We start from the raw sequence: 27,958 nt of genomic DNA, 5'->3' as shown, positions 1-27,958 counted from the left end.
CCTGCCGGGTATGAATGTCGTAGCGATGATTCACAGGCTTTAATCATCCTCACCGCAGGTGTTTCAATCAACGGAGGCCGCGTGAGCCCACGAGCCACACCCAGATTACGGCTCGAGCCGAACCTGTCCGGACTGAGCCGTTCACAACTTTCACTGTCAAATGTGTCAAACCCACCAAAGACATTCCCTTTCTGAGTTACAGGAACGAGTTCCTATTGTGAAGTACCGACAGCATAATGTTGAATGAACAGGTAAGGGGAGTTTTCTACTAGTTTTAATTATTTTTCTTTTATAGAAATATACAGAAAATACAAACTACGTCAGAAGGAGACGTAGCGTAATGAGCGCTCCTTTATCCCTCTCGCTACTTTCCCCAAAACAATATGTTGGATTCAGTCAGATAACAGGTCTGTTCTGGCTTGTTGTCATCATTTGTTTACAGTCCTCATTAGCTTCCTACTGAATAAAGCCGGTGAAGCACAAAGCCGTCTTTTTGTCATGTAAATAGCGAAGTGTTGGACACAGACTTGACTCAAATGTTCAGAAGGGGACGGGAGGTGGAGTCATTCTCGGGAGGGGGCTTCATGTCTCAAAGCTAATGCTGTCCTACTGTTTTTCTCTTCTTCTGTGTTTTAATTTTGAGGCTGGCTGGGTGGGCTGTAGGGCTCTCCCAGCACCCTGGGTGACTCAGTTTCTTCAGCCGATGAGGCCGGCTCATCAACACAGCATCTGATTTACTGTAAGTATTTTTGTTTGCTTTGAATTCAGACGGTTTTATTCAAATAGTGATCTCAGGCCACGCTGTTTTTGAAGTATGTTTACACTTTCAGTCAGTTTCTAACCTAATTAAACTTTTTTCAAATACTTTGGACACTAATCCAGTCTTTTTCTTTTTTTTTTTTTTTACTTTTAAATTTTTTTGTACAGCCTTTGTGCAGGCTAATTTGAAGTTTCTAAAGATTCTTAGCAATGACAGGTGTGGTAATTATTAGTTATGTGGTGTTATAAGTTCACCTAATACTCAAACAAATATATGTTGTGTATTTGTTTGTGTAATTTTTGGAACCACATGTTTATAGCTGAATTACAAACCGGTGCAGGGCTGGATTTGAGAGGATGTGGGCCCTTGGGCTTGACCCGGTTTTGGTGTTCTTTCCAAAAAACGTTTCTCTCATGCATGTAAATTGCAATAATTTGACAGTTGTAGGCATACGTCAGCTTCATATAAATAAACCTTTGATTTATTCAGAAAATCTTACACTGAATGGGATATATCTGTTTCTTGTTTTTGTTTTTAGCATAAATGTGAGTTGTATTATTGGTGGGATAAAAATATATGTGTTTACAAAGTCCATCCTAAGCTGGGGGAGCCACAGATTGTCTTTTAGAAGATGTGAAAGTGCTTTTTTGAACTGCTCTGCTGTTCAAGTGCCAGCCGAGACCGTCAGACAGAAGGGAGGCGTCGCTACTAAAGAAGTTTTGTTCCCCTGTAGTGAGAGTCCTCCATTGTATGTCCAACCAGCTCCGGTTGCTAGGAGCGCGGCCGTCCAGTGTGGTATGTACAGTACAGAGGAACAGAGCTCCTTTTACCTCGGAGTCATTTAAACCACTTGTCAATGCTGTGCTAGTGAGAGACTTGCTGGATGATTTTTGTGTGTTCACCATACAAACGGGATTCTCGTTCTCACTGTTTAGGAATGCAGCTACTGCTACGCCTGCAATTCACAAGTTCCTCTGTTCCTCTGGTGTCATTCAGAATCACTTAAACTTTTATTACTTTTATTTCAAACACAGAATTGACCTCAGTATGCATTAATTAGAGTGGAAACCATCTTGGTAATCTGTAGTCTTCCTTATGTCTGCTCTTGGGTGTTCAGCCAATCAGAGCTAAGGATAATTAATGGTGTTCCTGAACTGACTGGTTTGCAATAGAGTGTCAAGTAGCATTTCTTCTGAGGAACTTTGGCTTCCCAAACTGCATGTTCTTTCAAATATCTTAGATATAGCCTATGAAAAAAGTCCTCAAATAGGAACAATTTTGTCACCTTCCACAGAAAAAATTGCGAAAAGGTGAAACCAGCTCGATGATTTACAGTTCAGCCAGCGTGGGCGGTTGTGACTACATGCTTGGCCAGTCGGGGGCATAACAAAAGTGCAACTTTTTGAACACTCTAGTCTTGTATAAAACACCTGGAAATATCCAAAAGGTGCTTGATGCTGTGTTGAAGTCAGCTGGGAAGTAGGAACTCTGAGCTGGATGCGACGTCAGATCAGCGGTGACAGCGTTCCAGTTAAGAAGTCTGAATTTCATCATGGCGACGCCCAGAAATATTGTTCGCAATATTTGTGAACAAATCTTATAAACGTCATTTTAACTTTTACTTTTTATAAGCAAACACCACTTTTAATTTGTTCAGTTTAGAGGTGCAGGCGCTACATTTAGCATTGATTTATGACACACTCTTACTTGTGTGTTTTATAAAACAAACATGTTTCCACCACAGCTACTACTGTTGATGCGAAGAGCGGCCATATTGTAACTCAAAGTCCCACTAGCTGGGACTTTGAGTTACAATATGGTAACACCAGTTACAGGTAGACCCAGTAGCTGGTCTACCAGTAACTGGGGGTAGACCAGGTAGTCTGAGCTGCTCCCAGTTTCCCAGTGGGAAATCCGACTTTGAAGGGCATTCCAGTTGATTTTTTTCAACTGGGAAGTCGGAAAAATCTGACAACTTGAACGCAACATCATCTCTCCTTGAAAGGTTTTGTCAACGGAGCAACATCTCCAAGTTAATGGAGAAAAGACGAGGTGCCCGCGTCTTTTCTGGCAGAAATATTTTATGCAATGCATAAATTTAGTTACCTGCAAAAGTAGCATAAAACTTAAATATAAAAAAAAAATCTTTATGAGTTACCAAACCGACCTGACACAGGTCGGTTTGGTCGGTAAGCACGTTTAGCTGCGTGAACCTTGAGTTGTTAAAATCTTGTCCAACACTTAAACCGTGTGAATAGAAAAGGTCGATGAGCTCCATTGTGTGAGGCTGTTGGGGCACAATTCAACACGGCTCACAGAAGGATTCAGTGTCATGGTCACGGCAGCGTGTGGGCTTGTCTGCACAGGAACGCAGATCTCCCTGCTCACTCGCAACTCTGTTACTAAAAGAAATAAGTTGCATCATGAAGTAAGAGCAAAAAAAAAAAAGAAAGAAAACGGTGTCATAATCCTTCTGCTAGTATTAAATATTTGCCAAGAAGAAAATGTACCTGTTAGCACGAGAACATGGTTGAGCAAACACAAGTCACAGAACAGTTTCCCATAGCCTGCAGGCAGTGTTCTCCAATGTGCGCCACTCCCTAGAGATTGGGAGGCGGCCTGAAGGAGGGGCCTGCTTCCAGAATCTCAAGCCCACACAGGTGAACTCCTGTTGGGGAGGAATGCAGTGAAGGAGGGGGGGCTGGGGGCTTGACACATGGAGGTGTGGAGCTTTAAGCTGCAGCAGGGTGGGGAACAGACACAGGCAGGCCAGCAAATGTGAGTTAACTCTCTTCCTAACATTGGCGTACCTGGACAAGGACTGGTGTGTGGGTGTGTACGCTGGAGCAAAAAGGATCAAGTCCCAGCACTCCCACTGACACTCAGCCAGAGTCTCAGAGTCGCTCGTATCTCTCCTGCAGACACACACTCTCCACTGAGTGCAAGAGCAAACAAGTAAATAATTGACTGTGCTGCACCTTACAAGGAGAGACGCGAGAAAACACAGAGAGAAGAACTGCAACTTTTCTTTTTCTTTTTCTTTTTGGAGGCGACTTTGAACTTGGACTCTGGGGCAGAGATTTTATTTAACCCAGGTGGATACTTGGCAGAAGAGGAAATACTTTTCTTTCTTCCACACCGTCAAACTTTTGGACTTGGACTGTGAGCCGACGCTCCTGGGAGGTTTGTTTGATCAGCGATCTCTTTGTTTTCACCCATAATCTTCTTAATAACTTCATTGTTTTCACTTCTGAGTATCGCAAAAGTGACTTGTCTGTGTGGTGCAACGTTTAGGGCGAGGTGGATGGCTATAAAGTGACTGCTTTATGTAACTTAGAGTTGCACTAAACAGTTCAATAACATTAAAGCTAAAAACAAAGACAGACCAAGATTGCATGTGGCCCCAGGGAGGGGTTTTTGGAGGGGCCCCACTTTCAGATAAACTCATCTCTTTCTCAAACTTCTGCAAAAACAAAAAATCTTACCAAGTAATTTTGGTAAGTTTCTATAGCAGAAATCTTGGTACATTTTAAATAAGACAACTAGTTTACAGGTAACCTTTTTAGCAAGATATAGGAGCTTGTTTTAAGTCAATAATTCCTTAATATTGAAGAAAAAGTATTACATGAAATAATCTGCTGGTGGAACAAGACAACTTGTAAAATAGAAAAAAACTTAAAGCAAGCTCCTATTTCTTGCCGAAAAGTTACTTGTAAGTTAGTTTTGTCTTATTTGAAGTGAACTAAAATATTTCCACCAGAAACTAGACCAAAATTACTTTTAGATTTTGGTTTACTTGTAATTTAACAATCAAGCCGGCCACATTAATCACTTCATAGCACTTTTTAAAAACTGATAAAGTCTTGCTTTGCTTCTGAAACTTGCTCATCTGATTTGTCGTTGATTTGCGATGTGCATCTTTTTTCAGCAGACTCGTTTTACTCTGAAAAGAAGCGTAATCAAGTTGAATATAATGCGCTTATGCATTGCAACAAAATGTGGAGTCACAATGTGCATGAAATGTGCCTACAGCAGGATTGATTAAACTGGCATCATTAAGTTATCAATGCTCATCTTTTTAATGCATAACTGAAATGAGTACAACTGTTGATTTTTTTTTTTTAATTTCGAGTCGTAGAATTTAAATTAAAAATCCCCAAATCTAAAATATTTGAGTCTACATTCTGTGTAAGAAGTGAATTGTTTTTGGGGATCCCTGCTGACCATTAGCACCTTAGTTTGCTTATGCCTTGGGCTGGCTAGTTTATTTTTTGTAATGACTTTTCTTTGCACTTTTAATTTGTTTGGATCAGTTAAAGCAGCGACCAGACCAGGGCTGAAATGATTAATCGGATTAATCATGATAAATCAATTATTGAAAACATAAAATGCCAAAACAACCAGGAATTAAGCAAAAGCTATACAAAATTTAATTTATGATAAAAAAAACTTTTGTCTCTAAATATATTTTAGCCAAAACTCCTCGCAGAGGTTTAGCTTCAGCTGGTTCAAATTCACTTAAGGAATGTTGTTGTTACATTTTTAGGCAATAAAATTTTTTCTTAAACAAAGGAATTACAGTATTTGCTTATTTGCATCATTTAATGTATTTCCAATATTACATGAAATGGCCTAAGTGATTAACTCTGTAGACTGTGCTAATTCTTTTTTATCTGATTAATCAAATAATCGATTTCTAAATTAATAGTTACTTGAAACCCTAGACTGGACCTGTAAGGCAGAACAATTAGAAGTAATTTAATCCTAATGGTTGTCCTTGTTGTTGTTTTTCTTTTGCTTATTTTGTAGAGAAAATAACATTAATCTCTAAACCCAATGGGATTTTTATTTGTTGTTGCCATAGTTTGACCTTGCCACCTGTTGTAAAGGTTGATGCCCTCCCGTCGTTCCTCTTTCCCTTTCTCCTTAAGCTGATGTCATGGCGAGGGCCGACCCACACCCACTGGTGGTATGTCCACCTGGCAGGCGTGTTTTTGTCTGAAGAGAAGCGGCCCCGGCTCTAAGTTCAGTGAAACGTCTCCTCTTCTGGTGCCAGAGGAGCTTTCAGAACAAAGAGAAGCAGCACGAGCCGCTGGAGGCTGTAATTTGGGTCAGAAGTGCCCGCTCGTCTGTGATTGTCCTCCGAGTGGAACATAAAGCGCTGCTTTGCTTGTATTTACTGCAGAAGAAGAGGCAGTTTGTTGTCCTGGCCCGTCTCTGCTGCTTGGTGATTTATGTGGCACCTTCTCTCCCACTCATCTCGCGCGCACACACACCTGGAGGCTGCTCTCCTTCACAGAGAGGCGCAAACCCGCTTCTCCCATGTGCTCACCAGGCTGCGTTTTTAACTCTCAACAGGTCATTCTCTCGCCTCATGGGGAAATTCTTTCCCCTCGAGTTGACACAAATCATCCATTTGTTTTCCCGCTGCCCACCGAGACAATTGCAGACCTTTCCGCATCACACAGCAGTCTTTGTTCGCTCCACAACTCCTGCGTTTGCCTTTGTTTGTTTGTCAGATTGTCCTGCATCCAAGATTCCTGCAGGAAATTATAATGCGGTTTCATAGCGCACACTGCAGCACTGCGTGGAACGTTTCCAGATCCCACCCTGCATCGGTTGTTTCCCGTCCCGACCGCACCGCGTCGTGTCCCAACTGGCTCTGAAATTATACGACAATACCAAACAGGACAGCAGGTTAAAACTGGATGAGAGGCATACATAATCTACACTGTCAACTCATGTAACATGCCAACTGGATGTGGATTGTTTCCTGAAACTCTAGAGCTCCTTTTATAGTGGAGCTGAAATTAACTCTGATTACAGACGCATCACTTTGTCCTTCAGTCTTATTTTGAACTTTAAGTTTCTGTGTGACTACTTTGAATCCAGATGCAACAACAGAAAACTGAAACACCAAAACCCAAAACCATCACACTGCAAAAACCACAAGCTTTTTTGGTCTAATTTCTAGTTCAAATATCTTACTACGCTTGAAATAAGACACTAACTTACACGTAACTTTTCTGCAAGATGTAGGAGCTTGTTTTAAATCAATAATAAAACGTATTGGTTCAGCTGACTGATTATTTCACATTTAACAAAACATTTTTCACATGTTATAAGTGAAATAAGCAGCCAGGGGAACCAGGACCTCTGCATCAATATTTACCTCCTTTATCTTGCTCATAAGTTAGTTTTGTCTTATTTCAATCATACTAATGTTTGTACAAGAAACTAGAGCAAAAATAAGTTTTAGTGTTTTTGCAGTGCTTTAATTTTTAAGCATCTTACCTGTTAGATAAGACTGCTCTCATCAGATTGTAGATCTCTACGTTGGTCTTTTTTCCAATGTGATCATAGTCTTTTTAATAATCTTTAACTATACCGCAGAACAGCTTGATTCTTTGAGCAAATCTTATTGTCGATTAAATTTGTCTGCATAATTTTCCAGGCTTGGATGAGTGTTGAATGGACGGACACTGAGTGTGGGAATGGGGTATTCTGTTCTATTATTTAGTAAATTACTATTCCAAATGCATGTACTAGATTAAAAAAAAATACATTTAAGATTAATATCACATAATTCACCTCCAGCTCAGTTTTAGTCAAAAGAATCAAAGAATAAAGATATTGAAAAAGTCATGATTAGATTTGTTGTTGTTGTTGTTTTTTTTTGTCTAGAATAAAATAATGCAGTAAAAGTCTGATAAGGACTAACTAATCTGAGTTAGTCCACACACAACAGTAGGAAAATAAACTGTGAAACAATCCTTTATCAGTTTGGCAACTTGGAAGACGACTTTAACATTGTGATGCTTCATGACATGTGGCCACACCCAAGTGAAAGCTTAGTACTCAAATGTTAAGAATGTTATCAAAAATAACGGTATGGAGAAGAGTGTGGTGGTTCAGACAGGAAAATGTGAACGTGTTGGTACAGTTTTGTACAGCTGATGTCTCTGAAACAGGTGAATGGCTGCAGCTTGGGCTGAACTTTATGTTTGTTTTCTTTTGCAGGGGCGAGATGGGGAGCTGGTCGTTACGTTTCTTGGCAGGACTCGGCCTGCTAGCCGTCCTGCTGACCTGCTGCTCCTCTGAAGGTGAAAATCAGAATTAATTATTGACCTAACTTGTTTATGACACGATTTTGACTTTTAAATAAGCTAAACTCAAAAATATTGGATCTAATAATAGGTGATCTGGTCGGATGCGTCGACTGATTAATTCAACAGTATTTTTGGCAAAATCAAGGAGTAGATTTTTTTCACTTTAAGATTTCAAAACTCAAACTTATCACTGTAGAATAAGTTTACCCCGATGACTTCAGTCTGTGTTGTATGCATGACATGAATGACTCAATCCAAGAAAATGCTAAGAATCAACTTGATGTGCTTGTAAGAATATAATTAATGTGTAATGGATGTTTTAAAAGGTCTTGAGTTATATAGTTGTTTATTAGCTGTGCTTTAATGAATAAACGGATGAATTTATTTAAAATAGGACAATATACAACATACATTAACCACCGAGGGAGAGATGTACTGCAACAAGTTATAGCTACAAATGCTAATTTCCCACCTATGGTCCCCAAAACATGCAGTAATATTAAAATTCAACATGTAGCAATGCAAAACAACCAGCAATACATATTATTCAATCAAAATCCTTCAAAAGTTTGGCAGATTTAGCAGACATATCTTTGAAAATTAACTACAGGTCATGCAAAATGTTACTGAAATCTGTAAAAGTAAATCCCAAAAGAACTGATCTCTGAGAATCTTTCTACTTGTCTTTTTCTTTTCTTTTTCTTTCCTTTCTTTTTTAGCATTTGTTCTAAGCTAGCGCTCACTACAGTATCGTCAGTGTCACCACATATACTGTAACGATGCTTCATGAGATGAATTCTTTCTATCCCAAACAGTGAACTCCTGCCTGACGGCCCGGTCCGGTACCTGCTCAGACTGTCTGCAGGCCGGGGTGGGATGTGCATACTGCAGCGAAGAGGTGAGAGCAGAGAACCAGGAAGCTCATTTCACATCTTCTCCTCCTCCCTTAATGAGAGATCGGGAGAAAAGACGACTTCTTCAGCATTTATAAACTACAAAGAGATGGAAAGACTTCAAAATGTCTCACTATTCATCGTTTCTGCATTAGAAACGTTACATTAGAATTAGAGGTGATCGTTTTTCATGCTAAGAGAGGTATGGGAAAATGAAACTAAGAAATGAAAAATGGAAGAAAAAAAAAGTAGAATTAGGATAAAAAAATAAAGTGCTTCTGACATTAATTTCCATTTTATTTGTCCTTAACCTTTGTTGCAGTCATTTTGTTTTCTTTAAATTCTAGTGTTTTAGAAAGCAGACATATTTGCTTAAAACAATGTTATTCAGCAGATGACGAAACCATAAAATGGATTTTGTTGTTTTATCTACTGATGAGTAGAACTCTTAAATACGTTCTACTCTCTTCTAAATACAAAAAATTCAATGTTTTCCTTCTTTTTTGAGATCTGAACTCTCTTGGACCAATCTTGGTGTATGATTTTTAAAAAGGAGTACACAATGCACTTAAACTTCAAACTTTGGCTTCATGTTTCAGGACTTTGGCTTTCCTCGCTGTGACCTGCATGAGAAAATCCTCGCTCACGGCTGCAACGCTGCATACGTCATCAAAGCTACCAGCAAGCAGACCATAGTGCAAGTACGTTTTTCCTCTGTTATGATTCTCGTCTAATTGTTCCGTCATTCTTTCAAATTGTGTTTCCATAATTGTTTTGTGTCCAATTGTTGAATCTTTTTTCTCTCTCTCTCTCTCTCTGCAATTGTGCTGCTGTGCAGAACGAAGCCATTAATATGAACCTTCAGCGGTCTCAGGTGTCGCCACAGGAAGTGAGGATGACCTTTCTGCCTGGAGAGACCAGAGAGCTGGACGTGAATGTGTTTGCTCCAACCAAAGGCCCTTTGGATCTTTACATTCTCATGGACTTCTCAAACTCAATGAAGGACGATTTGGACAACTTGAAGAAAATGGGCAACAAGCTGGGTGAGCACATTTGGATTGTGGTGACGTGTCGCAATTCCTGTGAGGTAATCTGCAAAAAATAGAAAAGAAAACTGATGGTGTGTGTTTTACCTGTAGCCACGGTGGTGCAAGAAATTTCAAGTGACTACACCATTGGGTTTGGAAAATTTGTGGACAAAGTAATTGAGCCCCAGACTGACATGAGACCTGACAAGTAAGTAAAAAAAAAAAAAAATAATGCTGATGGATGCAGCGCTTCATTCTAACTTTGCTTCCTCCTCTGGTTCTCAGGCTCAAACAGCCGTGGCCCGACAGCGACTCTCCATTCTCCTTCAAAAACGTCATCCCACTGATCAAGGATGTAAACAGCTTCACAGCAAAGCTCCAAAAGGAGAGGATATCTGGCAACCTGGACGCCCCCGAAGGAGGATTTGATGCCATTCTGCAGGCAGCAGTGTGTAAGGTGAGTTAGACCAGGTGATTGGTTCCAAGTCCTAAGTTTTAAATTACGAGTCATAAAAAAGTAATTTAAGGACTGCACAGTGGTGCAGTTGGTAGGACTGTTGCCTTACAGCAAGAAGGTCCTGGGTTCGATTCCCGGCCCGGGGTCTTTCTGCACGTAGTTTGCATGTTCTCCCGAAGTACCCGGTTTTCTCTGGGTACTCCGGCTTCCTCCCGCAGTCCAAAAATATGACTGTCAGTTTAATTGGTCCCTAAATTGTCCTTAGGTGTGAGTGTGTGTGTGCTCATGTTTGTTTGTTCTGTCTGTCTCTGTGTTGCCCTGAGACAGACTGGCGACCTGTCCAGGGTTATCCCGCCTCTCGCCCAATACTTTTGCTGGAGATAGGCACCAACAACCCCTTACGACCAAGAGTGTAAAGAAAATGGATGAATGAAAAAGTCATTTGAAAAATAAATATATTTACTTTAGATTCACCACTGAACTCTGAGAACATCAGGAAATGAGTTCTGATGTTGGCTTTCATAGTAAATGTTGATGTAAGCAAATAAAACAGCCAGAAAATTGAGAAAATAATTATAATAAAAAGTCACTCATAGCACCAAAATGGATGGACATAAGATGCATCCAAAATGGATGTATCTTAGTCCTTCCTCTGGTAAATTCACCATTGCAAAAGTTTTCCCTTTCTGTCATTCAGTGGAAGTTCCTTCATCTTCTGTTTTCCTTGCCATGTATTCTCACTGCTTTTGTTTCGTATTCCTTTTCCAGGAGATCGGCTGGCGCGAAGGCAGCACTCACCTCTTGGTTTTCTCCACCGAGTCAGCCTTTCACTACGAGGCTGACGGCGCCAACGTGCTGGCGGGAATCCTGCCGCGCAACGACGAGGCTTGTCACCTGGACGAAAACGGTGTTTACATTCAGGCTACAAAGCAGGATTACCCTTCGATACCTACGCTGGTCCGTGTGCTGGGAAATCACAACATCATCCCCATATTCGCCGTCACCAACCACTCCTACATGTACTACCTTGTAAGTACGCCACAGCCGTTCAACTCTTCCCCTCTGCTTTTAAGTTCAGAGGATCCAATATGTTCTTTCATTCCGTTTTCAGAAACTGAAAGAATATTTCCCCATTGCTGAGATCGGTGTACTTCAAGAGGATTCATCCAACATCTTGGAGATCATGCGGGATGCCTTTGTGGTAAATGTTTACAACTTTGAAACATTTAAGGAAAAAATGTCAGCAGCAAATATCTCAAAGCTGATCTTATCGTTTTGTTTTGTTTTCTAGAGCATCCAGTCTAAGATGAGCATCCGTGCGGAGAACAGACCAAAGGCTTTTGGAGCTCAGTTTCTGGACTCGAGCAATAAAGAAGTCCGTTATGGAGCCTTTAACTTCAAGCCTGGAGAAATTGTAAGTGTTGCACTGAAACAAATAAATGTCTGAGACAAAACTGTTAAGTGGGAGGAAAACGATGCATGTCTTGGCCCCCTGAAGTAAAAACACTTTTTAAGTATTTACAGTTCGTCTGCAGGATAATAAATGGTCAGCCACGTCTGAGTTCAGGGTCACTCTTAGTTTCTCAACACACACACACACACACACACACACACACACACACACACACATCTTTATGCATTTAGACCAAACAGTTCAGTTTTGATTTCACCTGAACAGATTTGCTGTCTCCCCTACATGACTTGTGCTAAATTTGGTGGAGCAAATTTGGCCAAAATGCATAGCTCTACTAATGATGTGGTTGGATTCTAAGATTCAGAGAAATCTATTGTAAGGGAGATGCTAACAAGATTCTCTTTCTGTGTGTTTGTGTGTGCTCACTAGGGTAAGTTCAAGGTAAAACTTACAGCCCAACAAAAGCACGGTGAACAACCTGTCTGCAAAGTGGATCCAGGAGACAAGGAAGGTACAATCAAAGTAAAACCGACGACCTTCGACTCTGCTGTCAATGTGAAAGCCTCCATTCTGTGTGAAACCTGTGACTGTGAGAAGGTTTGTTGAACCCACTGAAGCACCAAAACGCTCCTTCAAGGTTATCTTCCTGCCTGTTCTATAAAACAGACTCATACGTTTTTGTCTTTTCATGTCTCTTCTTCAGACACCCACTCTAAAAGCTAAAAGATGCAACGGCAAAGGAAACCTGGTGTGTGGAAAGTGTCTCTGTGACGATGGCTGGTGAGACTTTGGGGGATTATATTTTGCAACATTCATTTTTCCCCTGTCATCTGACTTCTGTCAGATGAGCCACAGCCACTCAGCAATGTCTTTGATATTTGTGCCAGGGCGGGCGCCTTCTGCAACTGCTCAAAAACCTCAGGCTCGACCAAGGACCAGTGCATTGGGCCCGGCATGACAGAGTCCTGCTCGGGCCGTGGAGACTGTCAGGCATGTGGGACCTGCGTGTGCTACAATCCGGACCAGTACGAAGGACCCTACTGCCAGTATGACAAGACCCAGTGTCAACGAGTCGCAGGCATCCTTTGCAACGGTACGTTTTGTTGAAGGGACGCGTCAAATCAACATGTTATTCTGACCTTCCAGAAGTACTGTCCTAAAAAAAAAAAAACTCCTGCATTATTTAAGTTTTAAGGTATTTGGGTTTGTAGAAATGATCCTGGCTGTGTTGTCTTCTGTAACTCAGATCTGTTTGCCCAATAAACTTGGAAGTGGTATGGGTTTAAGCTTTTACAAAGAACACACACCTACAGAATTGTAAAAGCTCTCTTGCTTCCCTCCTGTCAGATCGCGGTTCCTGCGTGATGGGTCGCTGTGCTTGTTCAGAGGGCTGGAAGGGAAATGCCTGCGAGTGCTCCAAAAGCAACGAGACCTGCCTGGACAACAAAGGGGTGAGCAGAGCCAGTGGTTTACGCTCCTGTCGGGCTGTCCGATGCGTGGATGATGCCTGACCCTGTCTTCATGCGTTTCAGAAAATTTGCGGTGGACGAGGCAAATGCGTTTGCGGCAGCTGCCAGTGCCCAGACACCGGCAGCGGGATTGCGTTGTCTCCGACCTGTGAGCCAAACTTCGAGGTGTGTTAATCATTCAAACTAAAATCATGGCAGGTCCAACTCCATATGTGTTGAGGTTTCAAGTCTTTCTTCTCTGATCATCGTTTGAACTGTGCATCTAGTTCTTACGGGGTGTATGCGAGGAAACAAGGAAGTGCGTCCAATGTAAAGCATGGAAGACAGGCGAAAAGAAGGACGAAGCAAAGTGCAAAGACTGTCTCGTTGAAGTTATCATGGTGGATGAGCTGAAAGAACGTAAGCTAACCTGAGAAAAGCAATGTGATTGTTGTGAATCTAAAAAGTCTTAACTGTTTATTGTCATGTGTTTTTGTGTTTTTGATTTTGTTTTCAGGGGAGGAAGTCCTTGACTCTTGCAGATTTGTTGATGAGGACAACGACTGTACATACGAGTACACTGTTGAAACCAGTAAAGATCCAACAAACACTAAGCTGCTGGCTGAGGTGCTCAAAAAGAGAGGTGAGCTGCAGGCTGCACGCATGCAAAGTACACCCAGGGAACTGAATCTTTCACGAGCTGCGCTCACATGACAAGTGCGCACAAAACTTTGACAGTATTCAACGAATTATGAAAGAGGACAATTTTGCAATGGCGGTGTTTCCTTTAAATAAGAAAATGTAATTAAAATCACATCTGAATAAGTTTGTAATGTCTGGTTGCTGGTCACACGATGTGTGCAATGCGAAAAAAGTATTTCCATTGCAGTTCCGTGAAATATATGGAAGCCAAGAGCAGATGTTTTCTATGTTGTCTCAAGATAATGAGTTAATGCCGGGAAAATGAAATGAACTTGTTATCTTGAGACAACGAGATAACAAGTCGGGTTGTTATCTCGTTATTTCGATAAAACCAACCGGAAAAAGTATATGTGGAAAGCGTCTGTTCTCAGCTTCCGTAGGAATACACCAATTTTGTTGGAAACAAAAAAAAACACCTCATCCTACTGCAGAAATTGTTTATTGGAAATTAGAGTTTTCTTAAAATTTTGCACAATTTTATGGTTAATGGAAATCCACCTGCTGTTAAACTCTTGCTAAAGAGTTTCTTCAATGTCAGATGCTTTCTGTACTGGCATAAATGTTGTAGATCAAATGATTCATAAAGTCACATTTTGTAAAATAGTTTGTACCCGTGTTAATGTAGAAATGAAGAACACCTGTCAGGTAGAGCGCACTCTTGCTACATGCTAATTCTCCACAGTTATCAATTATTCTTTCTGGTCGTAGTTGTCATAGCTTTCGTAATTTTATCGCTCTGTCACCAACAGCCACCTCATAATTTCTTCTATTGTGAAAAGATATCTTTGCTCCAGAAAGTGATTTGATATAAAGATGTATTAAACTTGTTGTCTTTTCTGCATGACCCTTTCAGACTGTCCAGCAGCCAGTCTGCTGTGGCTGCTGCCGCTCATCCTGTTCCTCCTGTTGCTGCTGGCACTGCTGCTGCTCTGCTGCTGGAAGTACTGTGCCTGCTGCGCATCCTGCTGGCAGGTAAAAGCACTCACACCTGCACATATCAAAGCCAGACCTTCCCGAATTATGGTTAAACTGAAGAGTTTTGTCATTTTTCCCGATGCAGAACTGTCTTGCCTTGTTGCCGTGCTGCAGGGGAGGTAAATATTTAGCATTACATGAAGTGGTATTGTTTTTACCATCTTATATAATCAATATTTCCTGTTCTCTTCTTGATTTAGGTCGCATGGTTGGCTTTAAGGAAGACGAGTATTTGCTCCATCAGTCTCAGCTGACCTCAAATCACTTGAACACGCCGATGGTGAGGACCGGTCCACCGAAAGGAACCGACGTGGTTCGCTGGAAGGTCAAAGATAATGTGCACCGTGTGCCCAGTCACCCGCGGGAGCTGATGCAACCAAATCCGGATGAAATGAGTAAGTCCAAGATGGATTTTAAATGGAAAATCATGTAGTGTATATAACATAAGAACCTTCAACTATTTTTGTTTTTTTCATTCTTTGTTTATTTGCAGTCCAGTTCCCGATCTCCCTCCGACTAAACAGGTTGTTCTCTGAGAACCTGTCTCGCCCCGAATCAAAAGACGCTGAGCAACTCCGTCAGGAAGTGGCTGACAACGTGAGTTGGGTTTTGGATGTTGGTGGGCTCTTGCTCTGACTGTCAGTGATTACTTCTTTCTTCTTTGTTGCAGTTGAACGAGGTGTACAAGCAGATTCCTGAGGCACAGAAAGTGCAACAAACTTTATTCAGGTAACATATTTTTGCTGTCAAGAAGATGCTAGAACTTTGAAAAAAATATTTATTTCAATATTGATATTATTGATTTTTTAATTATTATTTTAAATATATGAAATACTGCTAAACTGCCCACTTACAATTTACTCTCAGGATGTTGTTCTGATTTTCTATCTTTACTCCCTGCCATTTTTTATTTTAAAGCAGTTATGAGGCATGGTGATAAAACCTGATACTGCTGCTGCGCAAGTCACTCAACAGGTTGTTGCTAGGTAACCAAAGAGTGAGTGAGTTGCTAGGTAACCAAAGAGTAAGTGAGTTAGTTGATGCCACCAACTTTACTTAGCTAGTCGTGAGAGGTTGAGCAGCTAAAGCTTTTCACCTGCCTACATAAAATTATTTAATATTCTACTAGACATATTTCCTACTAATACTGATCACGTGTCAGTCATTATATGTACATTGTTATTGTCACATTAAAATGTCCCTGTCTACATTAAAATAAAGTATCTCTAGTCATAAATTGACATATATGTGCTTTTTTACAGACTGCAGAAAAATGCTGGAAAAAGGTAAAAAATTAAGCTCACTTTAAATTTTGTCATGATTTTTAGGTGTTTTTTATTCTAATTTCTCCGACTTATCTAATCTCCTCAGGGGGAACTACACCATCATGGACACTGTGCTGTCAGCTCCCCGCAGAGCCTACCCAGACATAGTGAAACTTACCGAGAAGAACGTCCAGTCCGGAAACTTTGGGGACCTTAAAGTGGTCCCAGGCTACTACACTGTGGCCACAGACAGAGGTGTGTGGCCAGCATTCATACCTGTGTCTGGGTGTGACACTATGAGGGAGCTAACGGCCTGCAGCCTTGAAAAAGTATTCATATCTTCCCCTTTTTGTCAAAAACAAAATTCAGTAGAGATGGCCAGGTTTTATGATAACAGATAAAATTCTGTTGGTTAGTAATACAACTAATAAAAGCTAAAAGTTTTTTATTATTTAATGTGCAATGTCAGATGAAATATTTAATCTTTCAAAAGCGCCAAGTGTTTAATGTAGCTGTACTTTGAGTTTTATGGCTGTTTTTTGAAGCTGTTGTTGTTTGTAGTTGTTTTGTATTAATCTATCGTACACAGCGAGTAAAAATAAGTATTATTTCATTGTAAACATATTTATAAATATGTTTACAACACCAAGTGAAATTTTCACTTGGTGTTGGTAACAACCCAAGTAATCTGTGTATTGAAAGAAACCAAAACAAATAATTTACGTGTATTAAAGTGAAATGACACAGAGAAAAAGTATTGAACAGATGCAGAAAGGGAGGTTGTAGAAAACCAAGACACCAAATGAAATCCATCCATGATACAGAAAACCATTCTTCTCTTTCTTCTTCTTTGTTTTACTGGCGGTTGGGAAACGGCTAAAGGAAGCATTTCCACCACCAACTGAGAAGGAAAACAAAACAAAACTAGATCCTACTATACAATTTACACTATATTAAGAAATAAAATATAGCCTTCTAGCATCTGCCTCTCAGAAAGCCACCCTGCTCCTCGTCGGTGCAACTGAATATCTGCTGGTTCAGTCCAGTAGAAAAGGTGCAGTTCATCTTTAGTGAATCCGTTACTCCCCTGCAGAGGCTGCGGGAGCCGTGGAGTTCCAGGAGGATGTGGAGATGGTGGACGTTCACGTGCCGCTGTTCGTCAAGGACGACGACGATGACAAGAAGCAGTTGAAAGTGGAGGCCAGGGATGTGCCGCTGGGCATTGCAACGATTGCGAAGCGTTTCGTTAACATAACCATCATCAAAGAGCACGGTGAGAAATCACGTCATAGGTTTCCATCTGAAAATTGGTTGTATTGGAATGAAACATTTGAATATTGTTGCGTATGAATGGCTTTTATTGAATCTCCACCTCTGTCACTGTAGCTACAAGCATCTTCTCCTTCCTCCAACCGAAATACACGTACAGCAGAAAGGATGGTGTGGCACACATCCCCATCAGCCGAGAGATCATCGAGGATGGACGCACACAGGTCACCTACAACACTCAAGATCTCTCTGCCAAGAATAAGAAGGTAAGAAGACGTGTGTTGCCTGTTTTGTGTTGACATAATGTGTGAAACCCTATGCAAGACGGGAACTTAGAGTACAGCCTGGTCAAACGAACCACCACTAAGAGCTCTTCCTGTTTGGGATTTAGGACTACATGAGTGTACAAGGAGACTTGTCCTACGCTCCGGGTGAGACTGAAAAGATCGTTCCTGTCCGTTTGCTGGAGCTGAGTGAGAAAGATGGCTTCTTGGAAGACAAACCCATCAAGCAGTTTGTTATGGACCTCAGTAACCCACGCCAGGGTGCCAAGCTGGGACGATACCCAAGAACCACGGTCACCATCGCAGACACACAAGGTGAATGAAAAGAGAGGTGTTTGGATTACGTCTGACAGCTCTGCCGTTGTTATTGACTCCAGTTGTTTTCTATCTTTTTCTTTGTCTGCTTAAGAACCGAGTGTGATGATGTTCAAGAAAGGTAACCAGAACTTCAGCACCTTAGATCAGACCTACCCCATCCCAGTGGTGCGCTCCCGCAACGAAGACAGCCCTGCCACGGTCAAGTGGCGCACCAAGAAGTCTCAGCGTTTTGATCTTTCTGGTTCTCTGAAGTTCGCTCCGGGAGAAACGGAGAAGAATATAGTGATCGAACCTTTCCCTGGCTCAGTCCAGCCAGAAACCTTCCAGCTGGAGCTGTACGATCCCAGCACCAATGCCGTTGTTGGTGAAAGGAAGAACACCGTTGTGAATATCACAGAAGGTGATATGAGAAGACCTTTCATATAATCCTTATTCCATAACAACATCGCATCAGTTCCTGTTCTTTTCAAAAGTATTCATACACCTTAAAAGATTATTGTCTCACATTACCTGATAAAACAGCAAAAAAGAAAATATATAGTTTTCACTTTCTTTTTTAAGGGGAGTTCTTATGCAAAATTCGCATTTTGGACATTTTTCTACTTCCATTTGGGTCTGTACTGCCTCTTGTACTGCCCAAGAGCTTAAAAACATCCAGGCAGTTTTTGGCAACAAGTTAATGTTTTTTGGTGTCTGGAAAATGAACCATTTCAAAAAATCTCCCAATTATTCATCAGCTATATGCACTGCATAATGGCTGCTGGAAAAGACCAGTGTTTTTTGTTTTGTTTTGTTTTTTTTAACAAATGCAGGCCACATTGATTTTTTTTTCATGAAAAATATAAAACAATGTATAATTTAATTCTATTTCACATTTATTCTCAAATTAATGTCAGTCTGTCACATAAAATCCCACTAATCTGGAAAACTTCAAGGAGTATGAAAACTTTTACAATTCACTGAATTTAATTAATGTCCCTTTTGTTAGATACTGCACAGTAATCCGTGTTTATTTTATTTCTCTGGATATTATTTTGTTCCTCAAGAACCAAGATCTCCAGAAATTGCTCAGATGCAGTCGAAGGGCTACGTAAGCCCGAGAGGCACCACCCCTGGCGGTCGCCTCCTCCCACCGGGAAACCTCAAGGCCAAAGCAACGGGTCCCAGAAACATCCGTCTGAACTGGGATCCGCCACCGGGTAACCCCGTGGGATACAAGGTACACCGAGCTGACCAGTTGACTCATTCCAGTTTGAATCGATCGTATCATAAGTGTGACTCCTGATGTGCATCTTAGGTGAAGTACTGGATCTATGGCGACCCTGAGAAAGACGCCAAGGTCCTTGACGTGAGGACGCCTCAAGCCGAGCTGACTAATCTGTTACCCTTCTGCGATTACGAGACACGAGTTTGTGCCTACAACTCAATGGGAGACGGCCCTGACACCAACATCGTTAGCTGTCAAACACTGGAAGACGGTAATCTCTCGAAAGTCTGGTGCAGATTAAGCTGTACATGCAGGACGTTCACTGCACTACGATGAAAGTTCTTTGTGTGTCCTTTAATTGGAGTTGAAAATCACCCATCTGTTCCCCTGCAGCGCCCGGTGAACCAGGTCGTCTGGCCTTCAACGTCATCAGTCCAACCGTCACTCAGCTCAGCTGGGCGGAGCCTGCAGAGACCAACGGTGACATTACAGCTTACGAGGTCATCTACACACCCATCGATGACGAAATGAGTAAGAGATTCTCCTCAAAATACTCAAGCTATAACTAGACTATCCAGTTCCAGTGTAATACCGACTTCTCTTTACACAGAACCAGTCGGAGGAGCCAAAAAAGTAAAGATCGACAACCCAAAGAAACGAATGCTGTTGATAGAAAACCTCCAGAGCGCCCAGACTTATCAGTACAAAGTCCGTGCCCAAAACAGTGTAGGCTGGGGCCCCTGCAGAGACGCTACCATCAACTTGGCGTCACAGCCCAGCAGACCTATGTCCAGTGAGTTTGTGCCAAACACATCTGGTTCTTCAGCCTCGCTCCCTCTGAAAGACATTAACTCCTCTTTGTTTCCGTCTGTAGTTCCCATCATTCCAGACATTCCTATTGTGGACGCTGAGGCAGGAGACGAGTATGACAGCTACCTGATGTACAGCAACGATGTGCTGAAGTCGCCAACAAGCTCCAAGACGCCAAGCGTTTCGGGTGATGGTGGGTACCAAGAACCAAAGCCACTCAAAAATATTGATGCCCCTTTTTGTGATGTCATAACCACAAATGTTGATGTATTTCTGTTGTATACCAAATAATTTTTATTTTTTGACCTACATGTAAAAAATTTCACACCAAGCAATTTGTCACAATGGCTTTTATTAAGGTATATTAGACAGTTATTCCGGGATGTTGCAATGTTTTTGTTACAGATGTACAGAGGTTGTGACAAAAATGTTCTGAGCTTTTTTATTTGCCATAGAAAAGTTTACATTTCTGCACATAACCTTCCTAAAAAAGGACTAAATTTGAAAAAGGCAAATGTTTCTGTTTAGGTCACACACATGCTTTTATCCTGCAGGTTTGACTTTCAAGAGACATTTTAATTAATTAATTCAAGTCCAACAGGAACTTAGATTAGAAGGGAAACTGGTGGATTGGTCAAAATTCAGCCAAGTTGCACTGGTTAGTCAGAAAAGAAAGAAATATTAGAATTGGTCAAATTTGCCGAATAGTTAAATGACAAACATATGCTACACTTTTCAGAATTGTGAAAAAAAAAAAAGTATTATTTTCCACTTTCAGAATCCTGCACAAATTCATGGCGATCTGTCTCACAGATTGCAGATGAAATACAGTAACCTGTGTGGTTATAATGTTACAAAATGTGGAAAAGCTCAACTAGTTAATAAATCTGCACACACTGAGGCTGAGTGTACTCACTCTGATGCATATTTCACCAAGGAAATAATAGTATTTGCTGTGCTTTGTGGCCTGAATCATGCAGTGGTTTCATTGCTCCTTAGACAGACAGGAAATGCTAAAGACAGAAACAACAAAATGAGTATTGCAAGTAATTTTCCTTTTTTTTTATTTCCTTTTTGAAATAATCGCCTGATAAAGACCCTTTCAGTTTTCCTAAGCAGTTTTTAATTCTCAGATATTCTGCGTGGGATGTTAGAACGGCCTGGCATAAAGTGCCCCTCTTCATTTTCAGAAAAGCTGAGAAAGCAGGGAGTATCGGAGGTGAAATCTTTCTGCATTTTTCATCACCTCCATCTGGCAGACATCTTGCCTGTAGGCAACGCCCCAGATTAATCCCCATCTATACGCACACATGATTTACAGCGACTACCCTCAAGCTCTCTATCCAGTTGCTTCTGATTATTGGAAGGGCCTGCTGAAGTTACTCGTCACCTTTGAAACAATTAGAAACTAGGGCTGAAACGATTCATCATTATGAATCAATTACTGAAATAATGGTCAACTAGTTTAGTAATCTTGTAATCGGTAATGATAGTATACAGACTCTATTTAAAAAACTAATTAAATTATTTGTTTATTTGGATTTTTTTTTATGTGTTTATGTGTAAAAAAAGGCATTGGTGGTGAAATGAAATGTGCCAATTTCTTATCCGATTGCTAACATAATCGTTGGCTGCAGCCCTCATCTGGACTTTTGTTCTCTGAGCTGAGATAAAAGTCGTTTGTTATTCACTGTGAAGTTAAACAAGCCCTTCTTCCCTGCCGATCTATCCTGCCCTCACTGCTGCTGCTGCTGCTTCTGTGACCACCAAATCAAGGCTGGCAGCATATCAAGCTGGTGGGGTCAAACCTGGAACTCCGTCAGGTGTCATGGAAACAGCGAGTGGAGGTCATCCCCAGTCGCCTCAGCACAGACACAGAGATGAGCTCAGACGAGAAGCCCCACCCCAGCTCCTCCCACACGCCCCTGCCAGGTGAAGACCGCCCCACCAGATCGACCGATAGAGACAGGCAGACAGCGAGCATGCCTTATTGCACGGCCAGTCCTCGTTTTTTTTTTTTTTTTTTTCCCCTTTTCCCACCTGTTCTCCCACCAGCGTTGAGCGTTGGCATCAACTGCCCCACTGCGTCCAGTTGATGATACAAAGGCAAGGGGCTTTTCCAGGTGCCTGCCCCTGTCTGTCCTCTCTGCGCCCCACTGGAGTGGGTGGTGATCTGGAGGAAGCGTTTTGCTGTGTTGCAGTACATGGGGGGTAGGGGGCAAACTGCGTTTCTTGTTGCAAAGATGAGAACTTTACTGCACTTGGTTTCTTCTTCTTCAGGTGTGCACATTTTGATGGGAAGCACTATGAAACCTCATGAAACATTTACACTGCCTTATAAACTTCTTTTGTGTGTTCACACTCCAGTTTTTCACGAATGTACGTGTCAAACTCAAGGCCCGACTTCAAGAAAACTGTTGTGTGCTTAAATGTTACTTTATCAATCAAATTAAAGCAGTTTTATTGGTTCACTTCCAAATTATATTAATCAATCCCTCCACTGTTTTGAAATTCCCACAAAATCAGCAGAGCCCCGCACTTTTTCACACTACTGCATAACTGTAGATTCATTGCGAATTTTCTGCAAGAATGGTCAAAAACAATCTGACTGCTAACTCCCACCTGCAGGTGGCAGTATTTCATACTCAGCTTTTTACTTGATGTCAAGCTATAGTTAATACAGCGAGTAACTAAAACTCACATTTACAGTCATACATAAATATTGCAAATATTTTTAAGCAAAATAATCACAAAAACAATGGTGTGACTAGGCAATGTCAAAAACATTTATATTCAGACCTCTGTTCTCTGATCCCCCCCAAATGAAATCCACTAAAACCAACTGACATCAGAAACCACCTAATTAGTAAAGAGTCTATCTGTGTATAATTTCATCTGGGTGTAAAAATAATTTTTTTTTAGGTGCTTCCCATCAACAGATGTATAAGCTGCTAAAAGATGACAGTCTGTATTTGTACCAGTTTGGCTCTGATTGTTGTGTCTTGCAGATTACATGTCGAACGGCAGGTGGGAACAGAACTTTCTTTTCCCTGGAGGCTCAACAACCCGCAACCTTTCAGCTTCATCCTCTCCCATGTCCACTCTGAGCTCCAACTACAAAGGCGGAGCGGGCGGCTCCTTCACCACAGAGATGCACACCACCTACATGACTGGGCCAGGTAAGGAAGATGGATGCCAGCTGCTGTGCTGAGCTTGGACAAAGTTGTTAGGTGTCTACAGAATACTTTAAAAGCATATCAACATGACAAAAGGTAACAACAGAAAAAGAAAGCACATGGGTGCATTGGGCCAGACCACAAATCAATAAGATTATACATCGTGATAGACACATGATGAATATCAATAGATAATACATCTGTTAGAATATTCAATGAACTCCAATGCAGAACCGCACAGCATTGTGGGTGATGTAGGCGGAGGAAAGGCCAGCCTCTCACAAGCAGCTAAGCTAGGCGAATGGTTTCAATTAACTCACTAACTCTTTGGTTACCTAGCAACAACATATAGAGTAACAGCATCGGTTTCAGGTTTTGCCGCCATTCTTCATAACTGCTTAAGAATAAACGACGGGTAGTGAAACCTGTGGATATAACAGGAAAGTCACGTCACCAGTTTGACAGTATTTCAGATATTTAATCAAAAAAACCCGAATAATATATATACAAGTGTCTCACATATTGGCTGATGTGAGACACTTGCATCATGATGTGTTTTTCAGCCATATCGTCCAGCCTTAGGTGTACATTTGTCTTAAATTATAATTTGAGAGCAAATAAAAACTTATTTTCTAGTTTCTGAAGAAACTACAACACTAAAATAAATTTCAAATGGGAATCTGAAACTAAAGTCTCAATCTTACAACGGCAGTATCGAGTCTATACTGATGTCCAATTAGTATCGATATTATCGATACTTTGGACCGATCAGCCCAGCTCTAATCGGTTCTCTCTCTCTGTCCTAACGCAGGAAGCCCCCGCAGACGGGACATGATCGGAGGGGGGATCCACACGACCGAAGTCCTGATGAGGAAGCGCTCAGAGAACAGAGGATACACAGATGAAAATATCCGGGACTCCATCGTCATAGGAGACGATAAGTTCCCAGATCTGAGTGAGTTCCCATCAAGCCTCTGAGCTGATTTTACTAATTATTACAGCGTTTAGTTCCTCCTGTCTCTGCAGAAGACAGACGTTTATCTTGGCGTGTGATAATTGTTCGGACATGGCGGGTAAACTGTGTGAGCGCATGAAACTGACAGCTTAGACGTCTGTCAGCAGGGTTGGGGCCGCTATGCTGACTATCGCTCTGCTTTCTGTTTACTTCCCTCCCTTTCTGCTGTTCTTCGTCCTCCCTGCACCTTCTTCCTCCTCCCTCTGCTAAAAGCGCCATCAGGTGGGTTCGGCTACGCTGGCTTGCAGAGCAGCTCTCAGACCCAGTACAGCTACAGCCTGTCTCAGGGCTCCAGGGCCAGGACTCAGTCATCAGAGGTCAATGAAGCCCTATACAGCCTGGACAGAGTCCTCCATGGTAAGTCCTCCACGTTCATGCATGAAGGCAGCGGACGCATTTGCCAACCATCTTTGTCAGTGGCTGGTTTTGATGTGGGCGGTTGCCCAGGGTGGCATTAGTAAGGAGAAAAGCACAAGCATCATGTTCAGTCAGTGGAGAGTCGGCGCCCCCTGCTGCTGAGAACAGGAGGAGTGTTTTAAATGCTTTGTGTGGACGGAGCAGTATTTTATGCCGTTTCAGAATCCAGATAATTTCCTGCAAATTGTCTGTATTCATGTGAAAACCACCTCTGTTCTGGCTCATCTTCATTTCTGCTTCACTAATTATCTGACACACATGAAGTCAGTCTGTGTTTACTAAACATCTTTATACCTGCTTTGTCAACCAGTTAATGTAATTTCTTATAATCTTTTCAGTTATTGTAAAAAAAAAAAAAAACTTTCTAGATAAATAAAATGACATTGCTCTTCTCATGTTCTTGAATCTCCATAGATTAGGGCATTATGTTTTTTTTTTTTATTATTTTTATTCTTTCTTTGGGTTGAGACACAGAAACAAACAGCCTGGCTCTGAGGTTTTCTCACATGAACCTTTCTGTGTCCGTTCAGATGCCCGCCTCTCTCCTGGCGTCCCAGACACGCCCAGCAGGCTGGTGTTTTCTGCTCTGGGACCGACCGCACTCAAAGTCAGCTGGCAGGAGCCACACTGTGAGAAAGACGTTCTGGGGTACTGCGTCCTCTACCAGCTGCTCAACGGAGGTCCGTTCAGTGTCATCGTCTTTTTGAACCACTCTCGGATCAGTCTGGTATTCTCACTGTAACCACCATGCTGCCTGCTCGCCATTTTGTCTCCCATAGGAGAGACGAAGCGCCTCAATGTGACGAACCCGGCCGAGAACTCTGTGGTCATCCACGACCTGCTGCCCAACCACTCCTATCTGTTTAAGGTGAAGGCTCAGAGTCAGGAGGGCTGGGGTCCAGAACGGGAGGGAGTCATCACCATCGAGTCAGCTGTGGACCCCAAGAGTCCCCTCAGTCCCATGCCAGGTACCGGATCCGCTGCTTTGCACTCCTAACCCAGAGAAAAGTTTGTTTTTATTGCCTTACCTGAGATGTAACCTCTGTCCAGGCTCGCCGTTCACCCTGAGTACGCCCAGCGCTCCGGGCCCGCTGGTGTTCACAGCCCTGAGCCCCGACTCACTGCAGCTCACCTGGGAAAAACCACGGAAGCCCAACGGGGACATCTTGAGCTACAGGGTCACCTGCGAACAGCTACATGATGGAGGTGAGGCAAAATAAACAAAAAATAAAAAACTCCTATTTTTGCTGTGCACCTTTCCAGTATCTCAGTGTTTAATCATGATTCTGTTCTGTCAAGGTGACATGCGCTCCTTCAATGTAAGCGGTAACAACGCTGAGACCAGTCTGACTGTCCCAAACCTGACCGAGAACGTCCCGTACAAGTTCAAGGTTCAGGCTCAAACCACGCAGGGTTTTGGTCCTGAGAGAGAGGGTATCATCACCATTGAGTCTCAGGATGGAGGTAGGAGTTTGTGAAGGAATGGTGGACATGTTTATAGCTCTTAAGCTTTTCCATATTTGTCATTATAGCCACAAACTTTATTTCTTGGTGTGTGGAGGAAGTTAAAACTGATCATTACTCTGGCTGAACACACCATCCCCTCCCTGCAGCATCAGACTGTAACAATGTTGGTTCTTCACCAGTAACAAGAAGCTAAACAGGACAATTCTAGAATAAAGCCTGTCGGAAACTGCAAAGACATAAGGCCTAAACATTTAGCCTGAGCTGCAATTGAATGGTTTAGATCAAATCATGCTCATGGCCTAGTCAAAGTTCAGGCTGAATTGAACAGACCTAAAACCTAAAAATTGTTGTCCACAGTTGTTCTCCATTCAAACTGAGTAGGAAGCATTTTGTAAAGAGGAATGGGTAAAAAATAAAAATAAAAACAGTTTCTAGATGTGCAAATATGGTAAAGTTGAAGTTTGTATTTCTGCACTTGATTTTCTCTTTTGACTCAGTGGCTGTTTTACTCTCTGTTCAGGTTTTGCAGCAATATGTTTTAAGAATTAATAATAAAAAAAAAACATTTTAACAGTTTGGTATCAAATGAAGCCTTTGCCATCTAAAATCCAAAGTTTCATTTAACTTGGCCCTCACTGCTTCCTGTAGGTGCCTTGTCTCAGTACAACAGCCAATCAGTGACAAGGAGGGACGTTTTCCAAATGTCTCCAGAAATGACCACAAGAACAAATGTCTCCCACACCATGATCAACGATCCCTACTTCTCAGGTAAGAGAGAAAAAAAGTCAATCCTGTCTGTTTTATAATCCAGTGTGTTCACGTTTTGAACTGGAGCTGCTCTTCGTTAACAGATGGGATGATGATGACTCAGTTCACGGAGACGGGCAGCATGGTGAGCCGTCAGGTCACTCGGGAAGTGGTTCAGAGGAACGTCACAGGAGCATCCACCGTCACAAAGAGAATGTTTTATGAGTCTTAGGAACTTGTGTGAGCGATGCTCATGATAGCATCCAGCCTGAGAATTAATCACAAAGCCAAAGCGCAAAAAAGTGTTTCAGAGTTTGTACATGTATGTGTGTATAGGGTAAGACTGCAACCAAATAAATCAAATTGAAAGTAAAGGCTACTTTTTACTGTTACAAACTGTGGTCACCTTCTTTTTCCCCATAGTTTCCCACTTTTTTGTAGTTCCTGTTTTCTTTCCCTAGAGTTTATAACTTCATGTGAGAGTAGTCCCTCTGTTGGCTGACATCCGCTAACACACCAGCCTTATAAAGAAGTTATATCCCAAACAATGGCTCAATAATCCAAAATAACATCCATATCCTGTCATCCAACTTTCATCTTAAAATTTAAATGTTTGAAAGGTTTATCTTTACTGTCACTGTGGAATTTTAAAGGGCTTTTCTTTATAAATTATTATATTAAAGTGTGTTTTTTTGTTTGTTTTTTTCATTCAAGATGTACTCATACATTTTCAGTTTTTACAGTTCTGGTTGTTTACATCCGCACTAGCCGGTCGCAAGCCCAGGGCATGCATGAGTTTAACAAGGAATCAGAAATTAAACATGTTTCTGCATTTAAAATGTCTGCACTTCATTACAGCTGCAGTTTTATGCATTTTCTTTATGTGGCTAATTCAGCATTGCTTTGGTTCAGTAGATTAATGGAAGACATGATACCAGAGAAAGTATGTTTAAAGACAAAGATTGTATTTGCTTGCTGCAGGTTCTACTGTACTTTGGGTTCATGAGAAATTTTTTTTGGAAACATTTTCAGATTTTTTTTCATAAATATACAGATATAAGTTGAACAGTTCAAACAATTTTTACTTGGCATGTATCATTCCCATTTAAGCAGGTCCATTTTTAAGCATTTTTTGTACATCAGTTATATTGCACTTAATAAAGATTTATATTAAAAACGATGACTTCTTCTAATGAC

The 27,958-nt window shown here is 41.5% G+C and overlaps 1 protein-coding gene across 9 annotated transcripts; it reads left to right on the top strand.

Moving 5' to 3' along the window:
• The first annotated feature begins 163 nt into the window (after positions 1-163).
• Positions 164-27,958, top strand: itgb4 (integrin, beta 4). Of its 9 annotated transcripts, XM_015039990.1 has the most exons (45): positions 164-251; positions 644-739; positions 7,781-7,863; positions 8,685-8,767; positions 9,362-9,463; positions 9,601-9,805; positions 9,902-9,998; positions 10,076-10,247; positions 10,363-10,365; positions 11,016-11,276; positions 11,359-11,448; positions 11,539-11,661; positions 12,091-12,258; positions 12,365-12,441; positions 12,549-12,754; positions 13,009-13,112; positions 13,194-13,295; positions 13,397-13,529; positions 13,627-13,752; positions 14,665-14,783; positions 14,872-14,905; positions 14,987-15,181; positions 15,280-15,383; positions 15,457-15,515; positions 16,049-16,072; positions 16,158-16,306; positions 17,145-17,324; positions 17,438-17,586; positions 17,712-17,919; positions 18,014-18,322; positions 18,969-19,141; positions 19,220-19,400; positions 19,523-19,660; positions 19,740-19,922; positions 20,004-20,132; positions 21,716-21,871; positions 22,948-23,118; positions 23,927-24,070; positions 24,344-24,487; positions 25,078-25,227; positions 25,327-25,515; positions 25,598-25,753; positions 25,847-26,011; positions 26,663-26,782; positions 26,866-27,958. In XM_015039990.1, exons 3-45 carry the CDS (start codon positions 7,788-7,790, stop codon positions 26,991-26,993), a joined length of 5,985 nt encoding a protein of 1,994 aa, XP_014895476.1. In that variant the 5' UTR covers positions 164-251; positions 644-739; positions 7,781-7,787; the 3' UTR covers positions 26,994-27,958. The 9 variants fall into 9 exon arrangements, with proteins under 9 accessions (XP_014895476.1, XP_014895478.1, XP_014895475.1 ...); XM_015039992.1 differs by lacking the exons at positions 164-251; positions 644-739 and adding an exon at positions 3,520-3,943 and having other exon boundaries at positions 24,353-24,487; XM_015039989.1 differs by lacking the exons at positions 164-251; positions 644-739 and adding an exon at positions 3,520-3,943.

Source organism: Poecilia latipinna, unplaced genomic scaffold, assembly GCF_001443285.1.
Source record: "Poecilia latipinna isolate Pla-1442-1.1 unplaced genomic scaffold, P_latipinna-1.0 Scaffold492, whole genome shotgun sequence".
In the NCBI taxonomy this organism is placed as follows: Eukaryota; Metazoa; Chordata; class Actinopteri; order Cyprinodontiformes; family Poeciliidae; genus Poecilia; species Poecilia latipinna.
This window is presented reverse-complemented; position numbering and strand designations above follow the sequence as displayed.